This window comes from Panthera onca, chromosome B2 (assembly GCF_046562875.1).
Source record: "Panthera onca isolate mPanOnc1 chromosome B2, mPanOnc1 haplotype 2, whole genome shotgun sequence".
NCBI classification, from domain to species: Eukaryota; Metazoa; Chordata; class Mammalia; order Carnivora; family Felidae; genus Panthera; species Panthera onca.
This window is the reverse complement of record NC_138343.1, coordinates 22,771,569-22,794,443: the sequence shown is the minus strand read 5'-3', so window position 1 is coordinate 22,794,443 and position 22,875 is coordinate 22,771,569. Positions and strand designations below refer to the sequence as shown.

At 42.8% G+C, this 22,875-nt stretch overlaps 1 protein-coding gene across 14 annotated transcripts in view; it reads left to right on the top strand.

The window, feature by feature from the left end:
- The window catches only part of FARS2 (phenylalanyl-tRNA synthetase 2, mitochondrial), a 538,848-nt gene that overhangs the window by 403,540 nt on the left and 112,433 nt on the right, over positions 1 to 22,875 (top strand). Inside the window, exons 9-10 of one of the 14 annotated variants that reach the window (XM_060614888.3) lie at positions 4,245 to 4,312; positions 6,336 to 6,534. The exons of 12 other annotated variants lie outside the window; for them this stretch is intronic. In XM_060614888.3, coding sequence (XP_060470871.2) covers positions 4,245 to 4,312; positions 6,336 to 6,436 — 169 coding nt within the window. In that variant the 3' untranslated portion in view covers positions 6,437 to 6,534. Of the gene's footprint in view, positions 1 to 4,244; positions 4,313 to 6,335; positions 6,535 to 22,875 lie in introns of those variants that run through there. One more of the 14 variants, XM_060614886.2, reaches the window with a different exon arrangement.

Genomic DNA, 22,875 nt, shown 5'->3' with positions numbered 1-22,875 from the left:
GACAGAGTGAGTGGGGGAGGGGCAGAAAGAGGAGAACACAGAACTCGAAGCGGGCTCCAGCCCTCTGTCAGCACAGAGCCCAACATGGGGATTGAACTCACCAACCACGAGATCATGACCTGAGCCAAAGTTGGACTCTTAACCGACTAGGCCTCCCAGGCACCCCTCTATTGTTATTTTTATGTCTATTTCATGGTAAAATAATTTTCAAAGCACATCAACTATTAGACATCTAGTTTTAAATAGCATAGTTATATTGACTTACAAAAAGCAATTGCATTTCTTTTTGAGTTTTAAAGACATGTGATAGGTTTGTTTGGCTGTTTTGTGTTAATCAGCATTTCTGTTTGAAGATGTGTAATGAGCATTCCAAACTTCAAAATCATATATGCATTTATAACACTGGATGTACCTAAGAAAATGGCCACACTTAAGTGGAAGACTAGAAGTATAAATCTCTATGAGGAAGTGTAGTTCTTGTATATGGATGTGGGTTTGAGCTTGACTATAGAACCCCGAGCTTTTGCAGCTAAGGCTTGAGAGCACAGTGGTTACCTTTTGGGGTATCTGCATAGCTACTAGTGATTTCCCCTCCTCTGTGAACACCTCCTCTCTCCCTCTCCAGAGCAGCGGGCCCTGGCAGCCATGTTGTGCAGTGAGGCTTCCTCTCTACACCACCCTACCCCTAGTCCCAGTCTCAGATGATTGGACCCAGACAGATGCTTGACCCATGAGAATTTACAGCTGGGGATGACAGGGATTAAGTCATTCTTCGACAGAGGTACCTTCCATGTTGTCTTTTTGCCTTAAGGAGCAGAGAGGCAAAGAATGGCCGTTTACAGAGAAGAAAACCAAGCAGATATACAGACAGAAGTAGAGACAGAAGGCCAAGATGAAATCCACAGGGCAGTCAGGTCCCTTATTCCTATGCTTTCCTGGGGCTGGAAGGCCTTCCTCTCCCAGGCTCTTTGGCTCCTGAAACAAATTCCCCTTTCTTGTGGAGCCAGCAGGACGAAAAGTAGATTTCCTTAACTTGCCCCAGGCATCCAGCTGAGGTACCCTGGAAGTACAGTGGTATCCTGTTTCTGTCCCCTGAGAGCCTCTTTGTTAGCCTAAGTGCCTAAGTACGTTCGCTGGCAATTAGGAGCTTTGCTGCCTAAGTGTCTACTTCAATCCGTCAGTTACACTTTCTGACCCACTGCATAGGCACAGCAGCTCCCATGTCAGGGAGTGGGCAGAGAGTGCCTCCCAAATCGAGAAAAGCCACTCCAGGCACCAGATGGCAAGGAGAATTTCATAGAACATATTGATAAGAAGTGAAGCCTCTTTGCTAATACTTTCCCTAAACACTGTCAGTTGAAGGGAGCTTCAGGCAGGCGTACAGGGAGACAAATAAATGCACACAGCCATCCATCCCGGCATGAGGTCCACAAGACATTCCCAGGAGTGTGGCAAACTCATGAGAAGAGGAAGGAGAATAATCCAGAGCAGAACAAGGAACAACTGATTGCCAGGTCAGACTGAGCTGTTCCTGGTGAGGACTAGGGCCTCAGAGTCTGCATCCTCGACACATCCCATACAATCAGCTGTGTCTGAATTAACTGTGAGAATAAAAGCAAACCTTTGTTGAGGACTGTGTCCACTGGCTGCGGCTCAGCACTAAGTCTTTATTCGCCGGACCTCATTACACCTTTACCACCCCCCTTGAGACATGCAGGGTTTTGCGCTTCCTTTTAGATACCAGGCACCTTAGGTGAAGCATCTCACCCAAAGAGACATGGCCTCTAGTGGCGGAGCCAGGATTCAACCCCAGTGGTGTGAGCCCCGGACACGTTCCTACCAAATCACTCTACTGCTTCCAGCATGTGGCTTGAAATTGCTCGCCGGCCCCTTTGGTGTTGTGCTAGAGACCCAACATTAAGGCTTCTACATTCCTTTGCTGGGGCCACCATGATAAACACCACAGACTGGGTTGCTGAAACAAAGGAATTTTATTGTCTCCCTGGCCTGGAGGCTAGAAGTTCGAGATCAAGGTGTCAGCAGGATTGACTCCTTCTGAGGCATCTCTCCTTGACTCAGATGCCGCATTCTCCCCACGTCCTCACATGGTCTTTCTTCTGTGTATGTCTGTGTCCTGATATCTTCCTGTAGGATTGGGGCCCACTACATGACCTCATTTTACGTTAATTACCTCCGTAAACACCCTGTCTCCAAGTTAGGTCATATTCTGAGGTACTAAGAGTAAAGACTTCAACATATGAATTTGGGGGGACAAATTCAGCCCACAACAGCTCCTAAAGGAATTTTATGGATAGTTCTGGGTTTCTGTCCCCAGTCTGATATCTAAGGTGGGCAGTGAAAACAAGGAGCACCCTTTTAGAGCAGTTGCTCCTGGCTGGGGTTGCTGTACCATATACAGGGAGATGCTACTGTCTGATCACTCTCCGATCCCATATTCTAGCACAGGACTGTAAAAAGATAACACGCTTTGCTTTTGCTTTTGCTTTTGCTTTGTATCATTGCTTTTCACAATGAAATGAGCTACTTTAGGCACTGAAGCTTGCTCTGGGGATGTGCAACCGGTAGGGAAGACACAAAATCCACCCAGTCTCAGAGCAGGCCTCCCTGAGAACTGACCTTTCTCAGGATTGGGTGCCTTGCTAGCTAGCACCCAGGAAGCTTGTCTCATGCCCCTGTTATGTGCTTCCCACAACAGGGCTTGACCATGATGGTGCCTGGGCACCCAATGGTGCCCATTTCACAGCTCCTAATGACTCTTTTTCTCTTGTGACACGTCCAGCTTCCCCACAAGGGAAGATCTGATTGGTCCGTAGAGTCACTGCCATGAGGGGGGCCTCTGCTGGATAGAGCTCAAGACACTCATCGCTGCCTGCCCAACCCCCATCCCCAGTCCAGTCATCAGAGGCCTGCAGATGTGGTCATGTAACCTGAGCATGGATTGATATAGGAGAAAGAGCTCTGCATTCTACCAGCCTCTGTCCTGTTTTGGGACAGGTCACTTAGCTTCTCTGAGCCACTGGTTCATCATTCTGAAAAAACTGATATAATAACCCTACCTTAAAATCAGTATTATAAGTCTAAAATGAGATGAAGTTCTTAAAAATACATCCAAATGTTTTAAAGCAAAGTGATTGAATTTTTAATTTTAACATGTGTTTCTTCAGCCTTCTGTTTGACTGCTGATGTATTCCCAGTGCCTGTTACTGAACCTTTGTATCTCATGTCCTGTCAGGGGAGTTTTTTAACCAGAAGCCATATTGGTCTCAGTGATTATGTGAAATTTGCATATGAAATGTTCTAATGTTTGTACCCTGCACTTAAAGAACTTCTGAAGACTTGTGTTCATCAGGGAATCTTGTCGGACATATTCGGAATATTTGGGGGAATTTTCAGAAATGAGAAGTAGCTGCTTCTTGCTTAAGTATGGTTCACAGTTGAGCAGGCCATTTGCATAAATAGCCCATGGGGAGCCATGGTGTCTTGGAAGGGCCACATTTTGTGAACTGGGGAATCAGACCTATCTTCCTCTCTTCTTTAATCAGAGTTTGGCTCTTGCTCTGCAAACAGGTCAGTGAGATGAGAGCAGGTGCCAGTGATGGCTCTGGAGGTGTAGGGCCTTGTAAGGATCCGTGACATCCTTGTAGTATTCCAGTGGCAAGTGAGGTCCCCTGCAGAACCAATCTGTCACTCACCAAGAGAGATGTGGCCAGTACCCATCACGGGGGTAGGTCCTGGGCATCTGACTAGAACATGCAGTTCTTGGAAGGGTCACCTACTTTCCTTGCTTCAGGGCTTCAGTGCCCGAGGGTCACATACTTTCCCTATGGTGAGTTGTCTCTTTAATCAACTCTCTACTCATCTGGTGGGTTTCTGAATAACTTGTTTTAATTATACTCCATTTTACTAATAATATGCTTCACTATTGGACAGAGGTTTTAAAGGTTGTGTCCTTAAATAACATTTAACTTTTTTGTCAGGGTGTGTCTTTGAGGTCTCTTTTTCCTGGAATCCCATGTGGGTACTTTTCTTAGGGTGTATGTGTCTGTGTGTATGCGTATGCTATTGTGCACCAGGTCTGTATAAGGTACTGTATTATGTAGTGATACAGTGGGAAGACTGAGGCTCAGAAGTCTAATTCACCCTCCTGATGTTACACAGCTATTCAGTAATCATGCAGGTCTTAAAAGCGACACAGTGTCTCTGACTTTTTGCTTTTTACGCAGAACAACCAAATTAAATCTGGGAGCTGGCCGTTCCTCCTACTTGGAGCACCAGGATTTTACTTTTCCAGGTCAGTGTCCCAGACTCAAGTCCTGACTTAAGCAGTTTCATGCAGAGGTCTCTGGCAGACCAGGCTTTAGGACAGAGCCCCCACTGCTCTGTTCCCAGTGCAGGCTGGAGACAGGCCAACCCCTCTTCCTGTTGGGGCAGTGCCATGAGGGCAGTGGACAGCTATTTTGGAAGATGGTCCTTAAAGACCTCTCTGACCTCAGCCGTAGCAATCTCTTACTCGGCACATCCCCAAAGGCAAGGGAATTAAAAGCAAAAGTGAATTACTGGGACCTTATGAAGATAAAAAGCTTCTGCACAGCAAAGGAAACAACCAACAAAACTAAAAGGCAACCAACGGAATGGGAAAAGATATTTGCAAATGACACATCGGACAAAGGGCTAGTATCCAAAATCTATAAAGAGCTCATCAAACTCCACACCCGAAAAACAAATAACCCAGTGAAGAAATGGGCAGAAAACATGAATAGACACTTCTCTAAAGAAGACATCCGGATGGCCAACAGGCACATGAAAAGATGTTCAACGTCGCTCCTTATCAGGGAAATACAAATCAAAACCACACTCAGATACCACCTCACGCCAGTCAGAGTGGCCAAAATGAACAAATCAGGAGACTATAGATGCTGGAGAGGATGTGGAGAAACGGGAACCCTCTTGCACTGTTGGTGGGAATGCAAATTGGTGCAGCCGCTCTGGAAAGCAGTGTGGAGGTTCCTCAGAAAATTAAAAATAGACCTACCCTATGACCCAGCAATAGCACTGCTAGGAATTTATCCAAGGGATACAGGAGTACTGATGCATAGGGGCACCTGTACCCCAATGTTTATAGCAGCACTCTCAACAATAGCCAAATTATGGAAAGAGCCTAAATGTCCATCAACTGATGAATGGATAAAGAAATTGTGGTTTATATACACAATGGAATACTACGTGGCAATGAGAAAAAATGAAATATGGCCTTTTGTAGCAACATGGATGGAACTGGAGAGTGTGATGCTAAGTGAAATAAGCCATACAGAGAAAGACAGATACCATATGGTTTCACTCTTATGTGGATCCTGAGAAACGTAACAGAAACCCATGGGGGAGGGGAAGGAAAAAAAAAAAAAAAAAGAGGTTAGAGTGGGAGAGAGCCAAAGCATAAGAGACTGTTAAAAACTGAGAACAAACTGAGGGTTGATGGGGGGTGGGAGGGAGGGCAGGGTGGGAGGGAGGGCAGGGTGGGTGATGGGTATTGAGGAGGGCACCTTTTGGGATGAGCACTGGGTGTTGTATGGAAACCAATTTGACAGTAAATTTCATATATTAAAAAATAAAAAAATAAATAAAAAAAATAAAAAAAATAAAAAAAAAAAAAAAAAGGAAGATGGTCCTTATTTTCAAAACACTATTCATTTCCCTTGGACTTTTCCTACTCAAAGTGGTGTGTCATTGCAGGATCGCAGAGCCGAGAGGCATCCCGGCCCATTCTGTTCCACGGGTGTCTCGTACACTGTCCATTATATTTTGTGTGTCAATGGTCCTAGGGACAGCATGCTCCCAGACTGCATTCCCTTGGTGCCAAGTGCAGGTAATGAAACTCAGGGTTAATTTTAGCCCAGGAAACTGTACAGAAGATGCTTGCTTATCCAGAATGCTTATCTGTGAGTTACTGCACATACCAAGTGTGGGTTACTGGATATCAAAGTTCAAACGCTGAGGCCACCGGGCAACCTTAATAGTACAACTCAAGGACTCCTTTCCTTGGGAAACCTCTCATGATACCCCTGTCCTCCAGGGAAAGTTGTTCATGTTGGTTTTCACTATGCCCATATGTACATCCATCAGAAAGCCACTAACATTTCATCGTACTTCACATTTTCATGTGTCTCCCACTAGACTGGGAACTCAAGGGTAGGAATTTTATCTTATTGATCTATTTTTCTCAGGGCTTGCCATAATGATGGGCAATTAGTAAATATTTACTAAATGAATAAAATCTTCTTAGCCATAGACTTACAGCAGTCCCCCCTTATCCACAGGAGGTACGTTCCAGGGCCCCCAGAGGATGCCTGAAACTGCAGAGAGTGCCAAACCCTGTATATGCTATGTTTTTCCTCTACATAACATATCACACCTGTGATAAAGCTTAATTTATAAATGAGGTACAGAAAGAGGTTAACAACAATAATATAATAGAACTATATAACAATGTACTGTAATAAAAGTTATGTGAATGTGGTCTCTCTCTCTCTCTCTCTGTCTTTCTCTCTCTGTCTCTCTCAAAACACCTTTACTGTGTTTTGATGTACTATATCATCCTTCTTATGATGTGAGATGACAAAATGCATACATGATGAGATGAAGTGAGGTGAGTGACATAGACATTAGGCTAACTACCGACCTGCTGATAATAGGTCAGAAGGAGGACTGGTTGCTTCCAACTGCAGTAGACCATGGGTAGCTGGAACCCTGGAAAGGAAAGCTGTAGACAAGCAGGGGAAGTCTGCTCATACTATACACATATGTACATATGTGTATGTGTAATGTGTATATGTATATGGACTGTAACACACTTATACATATATATGTGTACACATATATATTATATAAGACCTATTTCAGATACCGGTAGCTTCTCATTTTCAGGGGACAAGTTCATTGCTATGGAGAACTATAAATGTAGAACATTAAAGGCTTAACCATGAGCTATGCTGATCCAGGACAATCCATGTATAGTGCTCTTCTAAATATTCTGAATCCAAGATGTGTCTCTTTTCTTTTACGTCACTTGACCATTGTTTAAGCTTTCTGATTATTTGGATTAAGGGCTAATGATGGTTTACTCCAAGCTAAAACCGTTACTTTGAAAATATAAACTCTTAATTTTAAAACCTTTTGGAATATCTCAACTTCTTCTTTCCCCTTTTAAAACTGTAATTGAGAGTTGACATTCTAGTGTATCCTGTCTTTGCCCTGCTTGTAGAATCTAACCCAGCACCTCAGGAAGAAGAATGGAAGAGGATTTTTTTAAATGTCAAAAAATAAAAATAGAACTTCCTCCTGTGCATCTCACTCTAGCTTCTGTGGCAGACCTCGGATGCCTGCTTTCTAGGATTAGATAAGAAAGTCATTTGCACAGCTGTAAACAACTTAAAAGAAGGGCAAATTTGAAATGCACTGTGTTCATGATTTGAATCCAATGTGCCAGTAGGGCAGGCACAGAAGGATGGGGCCTCCAAGTGAACTCACTAGGCGCATCAGACCCTCCACAGCCCAGTCTTTGCCTTCAGAGCTCCCTCTGCGTCCTCATGACATTCCAGGGCCACATCCTCCATGAGCATGTTTCCTCTGGCCCTGGCTGGGCCTGACCCTGCAGTGCCCACCATCTTGACATAAACATGGCCCCATCCCAGAGAGATGGGACTGAAGGAGTGACACTAAGAGCTTGAAACATGAGTCTCAGGAAGAAACTTGATTAGCCGCTTTTTAAAGAAATGGTTTTTTAGATTAAGGAAATAAAAAGTTCCACTCTAAGAAAAACTCTATCTACACACACACACACACACACAAATTTTCTTCCTGGAGGAGGAAGCAAATGTATGTGGGTGAAACAAGGAACTGAAATAATAATCCAGCTTTGATCAAAACTCCTTGTTATAGTGTTCCCTCTGAAAATGATTTCTAATCAATGAGCGCTACCACAGAGCACCAAGGAGTAATTACCTTACATGTGTTTCACTCTGAGCTGTGATTAGAAACAAGATGTGAGATCAGAGGGGCATAAAACGAATGTAAGAAGGAAAAAAATCTCAGATAAGAGCTGAAATGCACAGGCTGTGGGATATTTAATAAGTTGGAGGCTTGTTCCAGGTAGTGATGTCGACATTCATTCATTTACTTGGTTAACATTTCCCTGCTGCACTGACGATAGCAGCAGGGTGTTCAGGTGACTTCTCACATTCTGCCCTTATATGTAACGACAGGGCAAGCAGCTGGCTCCCATTGAAGTATGAGCATTAGTTCACAGGTGTTCAGGTAGCAGAGAGGGATTTGGGCTCCTAACCCTGCACCTGCACATTTCCCAGTGGTTAGGAGCCAGTTTTCAGCATGGACTGCTTGGTTCATGCTCCAGCCTGAGCAGTAGTGGAACCCGGGCCTTATGAGCCCAAGATGAGAGGCAGGGGCCTGGGAAAGGGACTCATACACTTGGAACAGTTCTACCAGTGAAAGAAAAACTTGAGACGCTAAGGGCAAGTGTGTGGTGGGATTATTGAGAAGGTGAAGACCCCTTGGTCTGTTGAGGAGAGAGGAGGTCTTTGGCCCAAAGTGTTTGCTGGGCATTTACTGAACCCATGAGAAAGACTTTCTTTTTATTTTTTCTTTTTGAATTAGTGTTTTTCTTTTTTTTTTCTTTTATTCAAAACCAAGTTAGTTACCATATAGTGTAATAATGATTTCAGGAGTAGAATTTAGCGATTCATCACTTACATTTAACACCCAGTGCTCGTCCCAACAAGTGCCCTCCTTAATGCCCATTGCCTATTTAGCCCATCCTCCCTCCCCCAATACCCTGCCAGCAACCATCAGTTTGTTCTCTGTATTAAGGAGTCTCTTATGGTTTGTCTCCCTCTCTCTTTTTATATTATTTTGCTGCCCTTCCCATATGTTCATCTGGTTTGTTTCTTAAATTCCACATAAGAGTGAAATCATATTTGTCTTTCTCTAACTTATTTCGCTTAGCATAATGAACTCTAGTTCGATCCACATTGTTACAAATGGTAAGATTTCATTGTTTTTGATGGCTGAGTAATATTCCAGTGTGTATGTGTGTATACATACCACATCTTCTTTATCCATTTGTCAGTTGATGGACATTGGGCTCTTTCCATACTTTGGCTATTGTTGATAGTGCTGCTATACACATTGGGGTGCATTTGCCCCTTCAAATCAGCACTCCTTTATCCTTTGGATAAATACCTAGTAGTGCTATTGCTGAGTCATAGGGTAGTTCTGTTTTTTAATTATTGTCCAGAGTGGCTGCACCAGTTTGCATTCCCACCAGCAATGCAAAAGGGTTCTTCTTTCTCTGTATCCTTGCCAACATCTGTTGTTGCCTGAGTTGTTAATTTTGGGCATTTTGACAGGTGTGAGGCATCTCATTGTGGTTTTGATTTATATTTCCCTGATGATTAGTGGTGTTGAGCATCTTTTCATGGATGAAGTGATGAAATCCAGCCATCTGGATGTCTTCTTTGGAAAAGTGTCTATTCATGTATTTTGCCCATTCTTCACTGGATTTTTTTTTTTTTTGAGTGTTGAGTTTGATAAGTTCCTTATAGATTTTGGATGACTCTGTATCTGATATGTCATTTGCAAATATCTCCTCCCATTATGCTGTTTGCTTTTTAGTTTTGCTGATTGTTTCCTTCACTGTGCAGAAGCTTTTTATCCTGATGAGGTTCCAATAGTTTATTTTTGCTTTTGTTTCCCTTGCCTCCAGAGACATGTCAAGTAAGAAGTTGCTGTAGCCAAAGTCAAAGAGGTTGTTGCCTGTTTTTTTCTTGAGGATTTTGATGGTTCCCTGAGGAAGAGTTTCTGAACTCCTAAGACTATATGGTGAACATATAATGAAAACACCTGCACACCAAGAAGCAGAAGTGTTCACTCTGATGACCATCCTGCAGTAGGGCAATGCTCAGGCACAGAATGTTACTTTCATTTGTCAGTAAGACAGAGGATCCCTCCACAACGTGATCACTATTCAGCCACAGCACAGACCTGCTCCTTCCTTTCCTTGAGAGGTGCCAGTTGTGTGCACTGATTCCTTTTAACCCTTGTCTCCAAAGAACTGAAAGAATATCAGCATTTTTACACACGTGATCTTGAATAGCCTCTCAGCATGTTTAGCGTATGATTTCCTTAAAAGCATTCTTACTAGGTGATACTCTTCCCAGAGAAAAGCTTGGAGGTCCAAGGTTTGATCTACCAGTTTTAAACTCATTTTCAGTGGCTCACTTATCTTATGATGTTCCTAAGGTTTCAACCTGCATCCCTACTCCCAGTAGGTGATAATATAGTTTTTAAAATTCTTATCCTTTGCCAAAGGATGGAAAGAAGCTAGAATGAGTGACAGGTTTACTGTAGTGTCATTCCCTGAATATGTTTACAAATGGGAATAGCTACAAATGCAGGATCATCGAGGGCTCACCTTAATGTAACTTAGAAAATGGACCAAATAAACTCCCACCCCATAGTTGACCCAGGTCTTGTGATTCTGAAGAAGTGACATTTAGCACAGTATAGGACCTTACCGAATTTCTTTGCTTTAAAAACGTACCAGTTGACTTGGGTAAGACATTCTTTACACCTTCAGGGATACTTAAACACTTCCTATGTTATTCTGGAAACCTTTTACCCAGCAGTAAATATTATCAACCTCTGAAACAGTGAATGACAGTCAGCCTGCCACTGGTGTGAAATCAGGGACCGGAACAGAGCACCTTTCCCTGATGCAGTCAGATTTAAGACAGCCAGAATGTGCCTTAAGTATCTAAGAAAAACTTGACCAAAGCGCAGGGCCACTGCGTCTGTTGTTATTTTAGATTTATTCAATTAGAGTCCCAAGCAAAGTAAATTGAGCTGTGTGGCTGATTTGAATATTACCTTGGAAGAGAGTATAAAGAGATTAACAAACCCTAAGGGACTAGGAAGGAGAGTGCCAGGCTCCTCCTTCTGTCCCCACACTTGGGCCGCCTTTTACAGATTTGTTTACAAAGGACCAGAATCAAAGCAGGAGAGCAGACGTGCCTTTTGTTCAGTGCCTCACAGTCCTTTCTCTGCTTCATCGTCGTCAGAAATTTCCTCCGTGTGTGTCTGTGTGTGTGTGTGTGTGTGTGTGTGTGTGTGTGTGTGTGTCTGAGAGACAGAGGGTATGTGTGTGAACTACAGCAAAATCAAAGCTGGCATGTGTGGAAGCTTTCAAGTTGAGGAAGGAGGCCCATCCTGAGAACAGGGGACATTTGGTCCTGTTGAATTGTGCCTTTGTCTTGGCATTTGTGTTGTCTGGCACAGTCGGCTGCATTAAATTGACCTGGTGCCACAAAAAAATTGGCACATGAGAAATATTAAAATTAACTGCACAGGACTCACATTTTCTTAGGCTGTAGGGTAAGTTAACTATGCGTTTCAACAGAGAGCTTCCTCCGTTCTACCGTCTTCAGTGCCATGTGGCGATTGGTTGTCTCCCACTTCATTCAAAGACTGAGGCATTTTTACATGCATTTTACTCATGATTTAACAGAGGTACGGGAATAGGATGATGCCAGGGAGGCCATCCTGTTTTCAGGATGCAAGCGGTGTTTTTAAATCAAGTCTTTCATGCTTTGGCAGATTGAGATGGCAGTGAGTTTTCGAGTAGAGTAGGAAGCTGGACTGAGGACAGAGAGGGAGCGGTAGGGGGAAACACCGAGGACAATGGAGAGGCCTTCTTGGGGATTACTTTTCACTCTTAATCATGACTTTTCAATGTCTTTCTTATTCCCTTGGGTCCTCACTGTTTTCAGGGTATGTCCAATGCTGCTTAACAAATAAAGTCTACAGTATTAGATTAGGAAAGAATATATCTAGGCTGCAGGGGCTCTGCCACTAACCAGCTATTGACCTTGGACTTATCTCTGAGAACCCACTTCCCATCTGTAAGATGAGGGAGGGGCTGGGGTCATGCCATTCTCTCTGTCTATTCCAGAGCTCCCCATCCGTGGTCTGCATCTCATGGCCTTGGATTCCCATCTGTGGCTCCTCTTCTCCAAAGCAGAAGAAAAATTGCCTAATGGGGTTTGGATGAGCAATGCATTTATTAAAACTGTTATGGTTCTCCTAGCTCCTTGTAAGTATTTTTATCAGAGAATACCTAGGGAGGGGAGATGAAACCCATCACTCCTTTACTTGTTATTAGCACTGATGAGTTTGAGATTTAGGAGGAGAATGAAAACAGTGGCCCAGATGTGTCTTTGGTTTAGTTTTGTTTGCTGTGTTCCTCCCCCACAGTTAGTAAGGGCATGACTGTTCTTTTACCACTTTATTCCATCCCGAGCAGGGAGTTTGACTTTGGGCTGGCCTCCCTTTTCCTGCCTCCTCTTTCCCTTCCTTCCTGGCAGGCACCAATGTCTTATTTATCTTTGTACCCTAAGCATAGTATTTGGCACATAACAGATGATCCAAATGTATTTGTCAACTGCCTTGGTTCAAAAAGTAGACCAAGAATATGAGAAGGAATACTTGGAATTAACACTGGAAATTAATGTGATCAACCATGTCCTAAAAATAAAATGAAATTAACATTATAAGCTAGGAAAGACAGAGCATGCACACATTTGCCAGCCTGGACTTGAATAAATGTTGGCAAGAGTTATCGAAAAAAGTTTGGGGATGGATCGATCACTTCTTATTTCTGTAGCATCTTGGAAAATTTGTAGCTTGCTCTATCAAACACTCTGCAATCACTGCTTTCTTCATTCAGAAAGTTAGAGAAGCTCATCCCTTACACCTTGAGAACAACAGAGCAAAAACCAGGTTCAAAATAAAGCATGACCTCTTGGGTTAGGCTTATTCCTAAGATATCTTACAGCTTTTGGTGCAAATGTAAATGGGATTGATTCCTTGATCTCTCTTTCCGCTGCTTCATTTTTGGTGTATAGAAATGCAACCAATTTCTGTACGTTGATTTTATATCCTGCGACTTTGCTAAATTCACATATCGGTTCTAGCGGTTTTTTGGTAGTCTTTCGGGTTTTCCACATAGAGTATCATGCTTCGTGTGGAATTTAAGAAATAAAACAGATGCACATAAGGGAAGGGAACCAAAAATAAGATAAAAACAGAGAGGGAGACAAACCATAAGATACTCTTAAATACAGGGAACAAACTAAGGGTTGCTGGGGGGAGGCACTAAATGGGTGATGGGCATTAAGGAGGGCACTTGTTGGGATGAGCACTGAGTGTTATATGTAAGTGATGAATCAGTAAATTCTACTCCTGAAACTGCTACACTGTATGTTAAGTAACTTGAATTTAAATAAATAAATTAGAAAATAATAAAGCATGGCATCTACTGTAGAAGAGTCACATGGTGAAATGACTAGAATTAAAAGGTAAAATACCAACATGTGCTTTAACATCCACAGAATAATCAATGAGTGATACCACCACACCTCCAGTTTCTAGATTCTCCCCCATTTTGCAACTCCTGCCATTAGCTTGTAACCTTAGGATTAACAGCAGGAAATCTGGGACCAGACTGCCTGGGTTCTAATGATAGCTCTGCACTCACTTGCTGTTATTTTAATCTCTCTACCTCAGTTTCCTGATCTGTAAAATGGGGGTAATAATAATTCCAACTACATCTGGAGCGTTGTGAGAAATGAATGAATCAATACATGTAAAGTGCCAGGCACGCTGCCTCCTGGTCTCAGTGACAACTGTTTCTCACTGAAAACAATTACTGTATACCATTGTTTGGTTTATAAGTAGTCTGAGAGACATGGGATAATTTCAGAGAAATTCTCATTGAAAATCTCATGTATGCCGAACCAGGGTGGATTCATTAAATTAAATGCCAAACCTGACATTTCTTAGCACCCAGCCAGCCTCTTTTGCCAACTCACTAAATGTGTGTGCCTCATTCAGACTTCAGAAAAGGGACCGGCTTCCTGAGTGGCGCCCCCAGTCCCTGCTGTCATTTGCTGGCAAGAATACGAGACATCCCCAAATCTCCGGGCTGTCTGTACCCCAGCCTTAGTTTCTAGTCCAATGTCCCATCCAGCTATCCTGGGCCTGTCCCTCTCCCTGCCTGGGTGCTACACGACAGGGCTCTGTGTGCCTGCAGTGGGAGCCATTGCTTGCCTCCCTCTCCCTGTGCCTGGGGACCCACTCACACTAAGTTGGAGGGGGGGAGGGAGGGAAGAAACAAGGGTTTTTTGGAACCACGATCTCTGGTGAATTTCCTTCCTCGGATCCTATATAATGAGCTCTGGAACTCCTTTGCTTCCTTTGTGATTTCTTTTGTCATCTTTACCTTCTCCTTCTTTTTTTTTTTTTTTTTTTTTTTTTTTTTCTACTGTTTGTCTGCCTTTACCCTTCAAAGAATTCAAATCCTAAAACTAGTTGTTGTTTTTTTTTTAAACCAACTCTCTTTATTTGAGGAATATCATTCGAGTCCACTAGCCTTCTTTATTTTCTTTATAGCTTTTTTTAATGCTGTAAAAATATTATTTATTAATATGTTTAATGTCTGCCAACAAACACACCCCCCCCCCCCCCCCGTAGGGACAAGAACCTTTTCTGTATTGCTTATGCTATATCCTCAGGTTCCAGACAATCCCTGGCACTTAATAGGTACTCAGTTAGTTATTGAGTGCATTAATGTTACATAAAACAACATGGTCATCTATGTGTATATTGTCTGTGGGCTAATAGCCAAGGATTGGACTTAGGAGCTCCTCATTACTGTTTTGACAGTCTTGTTACAAAATGTCTTAAAAAATAACTGAAGCACACCATGCCCCAGTTTGTCAGAGGGTTAATTTCTATAATTACAGTGGTCGGTAAATCTTCCTTGATGAGTCTTATAGAATTATGGGTGATGTGAAAAGGTATATAGTTAGCATGTGTTTGTGCTGCGCATATATCTCTCATCCATGCTGTATGTATATTTTAAGGAACATTTCTTTGATGCTGCTTTTTTTTCTATTTATGTCTTCACCATAAAAATATAAATAGATCGTTTATCTCCGGTATCCTTCACGTAGCTTGCATCATTTCACTTTTTTAAACTTTTACATAACCGAAGTTCTATCCCCAGAATACATTGTTTGGAAGATCTGAGTGGCTGGGAGCAACCCTGGAGACACTGGGGCCAGCTTCTAGTGACCCCCAAGGCTTATTGCAGGGCCAGGAACTGTGGGCACTGGCTGCTGGGTAATCCGTTCCCAATAACATCATGCGGGACACCTGCTGTGTTCGCCCTGCCTGGCACCAGACCACAAGCCATTTAAAGGTAGAGCTGATTTTTGTTCATTTTTGTATCCTCCACAAAGTATAATCCAACTCTTTGAACATAGTAGATATTTTGGTCTCCAGTGAATTTGTAACATAAACATTTTGTCTTTTCAATTGAGATGTAACTGACATGTAACATTATGTCAGTTTCAAGTGTACAACATAATGATTTGACATTTGTATATGTTGTGAAATTATCACCACAATTAAGTCGAGCTAGCATTTGTCAGTATACAGTTACAAAGTTTTTATTTGTGTATATACATAAACATTTCTTTTTTTACATTTGTTTATTTGTTTATTTATTTTGAGAGAGAGAGAGAGACAGAGAGCAAGCTAGGGAGGGGCAGAGAGAGAGAGGGAGAAATACTCAGCAGGCTCTACACTGTCAGTGCAGAGCCTGACATGGGGCTTTAACCCACAAACTGGGAGATCATGACCTGAGCCAAAACCAGGAGTTGGACGCTTAACCAGCTGAGCCACCCACATGCCCCTGCATAAACATTTCTTGAATGTGGTGATAACAAGAAAAATAAAATATCACTTAGAATTTATTTACCATGGACCACTAGATATTATGCTTAATATACAATATCTCACTTAAACTGATCGCAGCTCGATGAAGTGACTGCTATGACCCTTGTCATTTTATAGCAGAGAAGATCAAGGCTTAGAGAACTTATGTAGCTTTCTCATAGTCCACATGAGTAGTACGTGACAAAGCTGGGATCCGAACCCAAGCCTGTGTGATTCTAGAGCTGTACTCTGATACTCTAGCTGTGCAGAAAAGACTAATGCTGATGGGGACCCACAGGACAAGTTTCTCATATGGAGTCCAGGGTTCATCATGAGGAGATAACCATGACCATTGATGAGTGAGACCTAGAAGTACCTCTCTCTTTGACTTTTTGATAGAAAGACCTCAGACATTTTCTGAGAAGGCTTTGTTTTGTTTTGTTTTTTAATTTCCTGGGAGTCTTTTGATCACTGAAAAAGGTAACAGTTGGCATTCACAATACTGGGCAAGGAACTTTCTGTTGGAGGCATTCCCTTCCCTTCTAGAAACCCTTTCAAACTGAGGTCAGAGGGCTAAGCCAGGGCTTTGGGTAGAATTCATGGAGCAAAAGTGTAATATTTACAACAAGGTGTGGAGTGGGGCCTTCTGGCGACATTAGGCTGAGAGACATCACCTGAATCTTCAAGGTCTAATGGTATTTATCTTGGTACTGATTTTAAAGTAGAACACACTCTGGTAGGTGACTCCTGTTGGAAGAGGAGTGTGCTCTCGTGGAAGGGGTGAGGTTTTAGGATCAGGTAGACCTGAGTTCAGGTTCTGATTTCATTTCTTACTGATTTTTATGAGCTTCAACAAATTACACACCTTCTCCTGGTACCTCCAATTGCCTTACCTAAGAAGTGTGGTTAACAGACTTCTGAATAAAGAAGCATTAACCTCAGTTACCTCTCAAGATACCATTACTGTAACAGTAAAGTTTTGCTTATTTATTTATTGTGGCATAACTTAATTAAAGATTAAGTGAATAGGAGACATCAGCTACATAATTGTGGAAGCTGAGAAGCAGTTGGAGAAGTGGTAGCTATTTAAGGAGACCCTGAAAGGTGAAATCCAAGTTAGCAGTGGGGAAATCCAAGAAGCAACCCAACCTAAACTCCAGTATCCATTAGTAGTACTGGTCCCTCTGGAGTGAGGGGTCAGGGGTGGGCGGTAAAGACAGGGCTAAAACAGGAAGCAGAGCTCCAGATTTTCTCCCCAGTTCTGTGTAATATGTACTGCTACAACCCAGTAACTGACAAGCTTTTATCTTGATAGAAGGCTAAATATTTATCTCTGGAGAGGATGAAGCAGAGGATCTGTGGTTTGGTGGATGAAGTAAAAGTTTACTAGCTGGATACTGAGACCTCCAGCTTCTTCACCCACTCGTCTCCCTGAGTCTTAGCCACTTGTGTTACCATCCCCACCCTTACCCCACTAGGGGATTGGAATAGCCATTCTGGGAATCTTACCAGCCTGTGAGAAAAGAGCTTAATATACTGACAGGGGTTCTCCAAGAAACAGAGCATACGAATTATTCTTCAGTGAAGTCCCTCTCCTGATACCTCAGTTACCTTACCTAAGAAGTACGGTTAATAGGCTTCTGATTAAAGATGGCCGATTAAAACAAGCATTAACTTCAGTTACCTGTCAAGATGCTATTACACTAACAGCACAGATTTACATGTGTCTTGCACGAGACACATGCAAAAACACACAGGGCTCCCAGCAGCTCACCCTGAAATATGAACACATATCCAAGAAGTACCAGGCATTTGCAAAGTAGGACCAAAGCAAAAATGAAAACAAGTGCAGCTTGAAGGATCCATAAGAAAACGTGCATTTCCACATTGAAAGGACAGACTAAGTACCCGGGGCAATGAACAAAATGGGAGTCACATCAAGACTCTCAGGGCCTGACAGAGTGATGGAGACAAAAGAGAAGATGCTCAAACCTGAGAGAGAGACAGAATATGAATCAGGAGTTAGAATGACATCATATGTCTTGGCAGTAGCTCTAGAAACCAGAAGAACAATGCCTTCAAAAGCTTAACAAAAATAATTTTCAACCCAGCATCTGATGCTTGGCCATACCATCCATCAAACCTCAAGGTAGAAGGGTACTTTCAGACTACCAGAGGACGTTCCACCAAAGTGAGAAGCCAAGACAAGACTCATGAGGAAGAAGACCCAACATCAGAGAAAGGCAAAGGGCGTCCCCAGGATGCTGGAGAACGACCATCCCAAAGCCCTAGCTATGGTGCAGTCTTCCAGAGGGTGATCCATCCAATTGGAGCAGATCACAAGGCTCCAGGGGAGGCTTTAGCAGGATAAAATGATTGAATACTTAACAGCAGCCATCATCACTTATACTTACTGCAAAGTCACTGTATATCGGATACAATTTAGTTGAATCTGAAGAGTAGCAGTTATTAGATGATCATTATTATCTTCCTTGTACAAATGAGGCACTCAGTGCCTTAATAATTAGTCTAAAGTTACACAGCTAGTTAGTGGCAAAGTGAGATTTGAACCCAAGGCAGTGCACACTCATAACCACTGCACCATGTCTTCCACCCCCTGCACAACAGGAGAAGAGCATGGAAATGCACACATTTGTAGAAACAACACAGATGAAAATCAACATGGTTATTAAAGCCAGGGAGAACAAAAAGTTGCACAGAAAAAAGAAAAGTAATCATAGTCTCTGCATTCACTGAATGGTGAGCTAACTAAAGTCTCAACGTGCTTTTATTGGGATGACAGTGGGACATACGCACGTGCAGAATGGTGGTGTGGGAGGAATGGGGTGTGGAGGAGCTCAGTGCCTTTCTTCTGGTATGCAGAGCTAATATATAATGCTGAAAACGAAAAACAAACAAAACTCCCAACAAGACATAGCAATAACAGTCTGTTATTTAAAGATCCAGAGAGAAATACCAAGCGCATCCCCTGGAAGAGGTGAACGCAGGTTGCCACTGGGAAGCTGACTATGGCAGGATTGGGCTGGGGGCTGCAGTCTTTGGGAATAAGCCCTTAGAATGATTCGGCTCTCCAAATATGTGCAAATATAACTTTTCTAAAATTTAGTTTTCATTTTTATCAAGGAATAATTGGCAGGACTGTTCAAGAATAAATCTGCTTTATCTTCCTACAAAGCCGATAAATATTAATTGTCCTCCCTCTTTCTTTCAAAGCACCAATTTCCCATCACATGTAGAAATCAAAAGACTGGCATGTGTTTGTGCTGCCTGACCACTTTCCATGGCACAGCTACCCTTCGGCCCTTTCATTTTTCAGTCACTAATGTTCACCGAAGAAGAGAAAAGTAGGGAATTCTATTGACAGAGTCTTTTGATCAGCGCTTATTAGCATCTGCAGCCCCTGTTGGGTACCTGGCTCCAGGCACAGCAAATGGTGAGACCTAAGGTGTAGCTAATGTGGTTAGAGAACCCTCCAGCTTTGATGGGAAGGAGCTTCAAAAGTATCTCACGGTGTTCTGAGGAAAAAGCATCCAGTGCATTTCCTGACCAGTGGTAACAGACAAGCCTCCCCCCAGACGGCCTGTAAGGAAATGATAGCATCAGAGATCCCAAAGCTTTCTGTTTAGGTACCTCAAAGTAGGGCAAGGGGCCAGTATCTTGAAAGACAGAGTTTGGGGTTTGTGTGTGTGAGGGAGACAGAGACAAAAACGTATATATTTATAAAGCATGCCATATGCTATTTGTTCAATGCAATCTGCATTTTATTTTTATCTCCTCTTACTTCAAAGATAGGGAAAGCCTATTAGTAAATCTAGTCCTATGTATATGTATATATATCTATATTAATATCAAGGTTTTTGTATTGAGAAATTGACTTAAAAATGCTTATCACTTCTGGCAAAACCTCAGATATTGATAAATCTGGATCTTCTTATTGGAGGATCCCTTCTTATTTTACATTAGTTCTTTCTTTTATATGGTAATTATGAGCTTGGGAAAAAAAAAGAGTGTATTGATTTACTACAATCTACTGTGATCCAAGTGACCCTCTCTCCAGGAAAAGTGAAGAAAAGATGCTGTACTGATTCACATCTCTTGGCATTTACTGGGCACCTACTTCATGGAAGGCATTGGACTGGCTGCAGCAGATACAATGATGGATAAGGCAGGCTCAACCCTTAGCCGTTTTCAGTTTCTTTTGGAGAGGAAACTCGGAAGAACTTAGTGACAACAGCACAAGTCTGAGGAGAAGAACGTATGAGAGCCCTCTTGTGGGGGCTCAAAGGGGCACAGATCTCATTTCAGGTACCAGGAAGAGCTCCAGTGAGTTAAGTCTGAAGGATTTGTCATATTGTAATTCTAAAAAAACACATCCCAGCCTCTTTTCATTCATTCATTTGCTCATTCCACAAACGTGAGTGCCTGCCCTGTGTCAGGTGGCTCTCTGGGCACTGAGGATGTATCAGTGAACAAAACAAAGCCCCCTTCATTGAGCACATAGCCCAGCTGGAACGCCTTCCATCACAGCAGCTACTTGGGCAAAAATTTGCAAAGGATAGCTTGCATCTCCTCTGCTCTGACTCAAACTTGTGTTCGGTGACCATTCAGAAGTTTCCTGTTACATGTGACATTAGCCTTCAGCAGGGCTGGGCAGTTCTTGGTGGTCTCAGGTATGCCTGACCTGGGTGCCATATGTAAGTACAGTGTCAATGGTGCCCTAGGCTCTTGGGTAGCATCGATGACATCACTAACAGAATGAGCGATGCCCATCGATGGCCCTTTGGCCATGGAATCAGAGTCCACTTAGGGTCCTCAGGCTTTCTGGGAGAGGCAGGAGCAGGCTCACTGAAAAAGCAGAGCTGCCCCAGCCCAGCTGGGACATGGGAGGGGAAGGATCTCTGATGGGTCATCACAACCCTTCCTGAACCTCTGCCACGTCCAAGTGTTTCCTCTTGGTAGATCATAGGTCAGCCAGCCCTTTCTCAATCCTTCTCTGCAGTGTTAGCTGATAATTTCAGGAAGATTAAATCAGAATTTTAAAATGTTTTCCTGGAGTTGCTATTTAAAATATTTATCCTTCAAAGAAAGATGTTGTCAGACCGATACATCTTTGTGAATAATGGCTTGGACTGCATTAGTTGCCCCTGGGGTTGGGATAGTGCCTTTCCCCTTAGGAGTAACTGAAGGTTTGGTGAGGAAAATCATAAGACCAGAAGTCTTTTAAGACCTAAATATCTGAAGCTCCTGAGGGTGGAACCCAGCCATTAGAAAGATTGTGGAGAACAGATTTACATGTTCCCTACACTACTCAGTATGTTGGAAGCCTCCTTCTCCACAGTGCTTGAGTCCAGGCAGTGGGTCTACTCAGGCACCTGTCCTTCAAATTCCATGCTTTTCTCTCACTATGTCTTTCTAGCCAAATTTTTCTTCCTTAAGCCTAGTAAAGTTTGAGTTTCTGCTGTGTGATCTGAGAAAGCCCTGTTTCCTTACCATTTCTGTAATATTCCTTTCAAATGATTCTTCTCATTTATTTTTGTGCCCGGAATCCCTCCTTTCACTCTGTAGTAGCTGTATTACTTTCTTATTACTGCACTAACCAATTACCACAAACTCAGTGGCTTAAGACAATACAGATTTATTACTACCTTACAGCTATGCAGGTCAAGCAAGGTCTGAAATCAGAACTGGGCTGAAGTCAAGGCATTGCCAGGGGCTATTTCCTTCTGCTGGAGGCTCTAATATAGAAAAGTCCCCTACCTTTCCTGGCTTTTAAAGGTAGCCTGCTTTCCTTGGTCTGTGGCCCCTTCCTCACGTAACCCTGACTTCTACCTCTTGCATCTCATCTCCTCACATTCTGACCCTCCTCCCTCCCTCCGTTAGGATTCTTGTGATCACCTTGAGCCCACCCAAATAATTGACATCCCCCATCTCACAATCCTTAACTGAATCCCAATTGCAAAGTCTCCTCTCCCACGTTCTAGGGATGAGGATGCAGACATCTGTGGGGGACCATTCTTTTGCCCATCATTGAATAGGAGGAGATAAGCTGAGTGAATGAGATGCTTGAGCAGTCTCCTCTGTCATTCTAATCCTTGCCCACCTGCCAGAGCAGTGAGTGACACTTTGAAACAAAGCCTAGGCCAATAGCATGTTTGTCCTTAAATTTGTTCTCTGGTACAGCCGTTTTAAGCATCCATGTGGTGTTTCCTAGTGAGAATGGAAAACCTATGAATGGTTACCCATATTCTGTGCATCTTGATCAACCAGCAAGTGTCACCTGACTGGCTTTGACAGATACTGTAATATTCTATCAATACACTACAGGCACCAAAATGTTACACATTTCACATCTTACTATGTAATACGTATAACATATAGTGCATGCACATTATACATTGTGGGTATATGTATATTACATGCATTATATGTATAGGTGTGTATACATTTATTATGTATATAATAATGTAGAAAAATGTATAATAATACGTAAAAGCCTTGAAATTTCCTTTCAGCTTTTATCCCCTAGCCCTCTTTTTATGGGTGTATATTTCCCCCCATAAGAGGAAATGCCCTTTATTATTGTTCAGCTACCAGCTCTGCCTCAGCTTAGAAGCCTGACTCCTATACCTTTTTAGGGAGAAGGCTTATCTAAATGGGGGCCTCAGAGCTTAAATCTTTCTGGCCAAGCTCAGATTCAGGATCACTTGGTGCAGTGAAGGCGTCTCTTCCACTTTGCTGCACTGATCAGATTGTCCAATCAAGCTTAGCAGAGGAAATGACATGGAACACCAGATGTGGGAAATCACTTAAATATGTGCCCTCCTGTCAGATCACTGAAGTCCGCTTAATTTGGGACACTCAGGTTTTTACCGTTAAGATGCGGGAAGGTGGCAACAGTAAAACTGGTTCTGGAGTCCTTTGCCCTTGTGCATGAGGTTCTGGCTTCAAAGGGGTTTTGGTTATTAGTGCTGCACTGGGACTTCTATG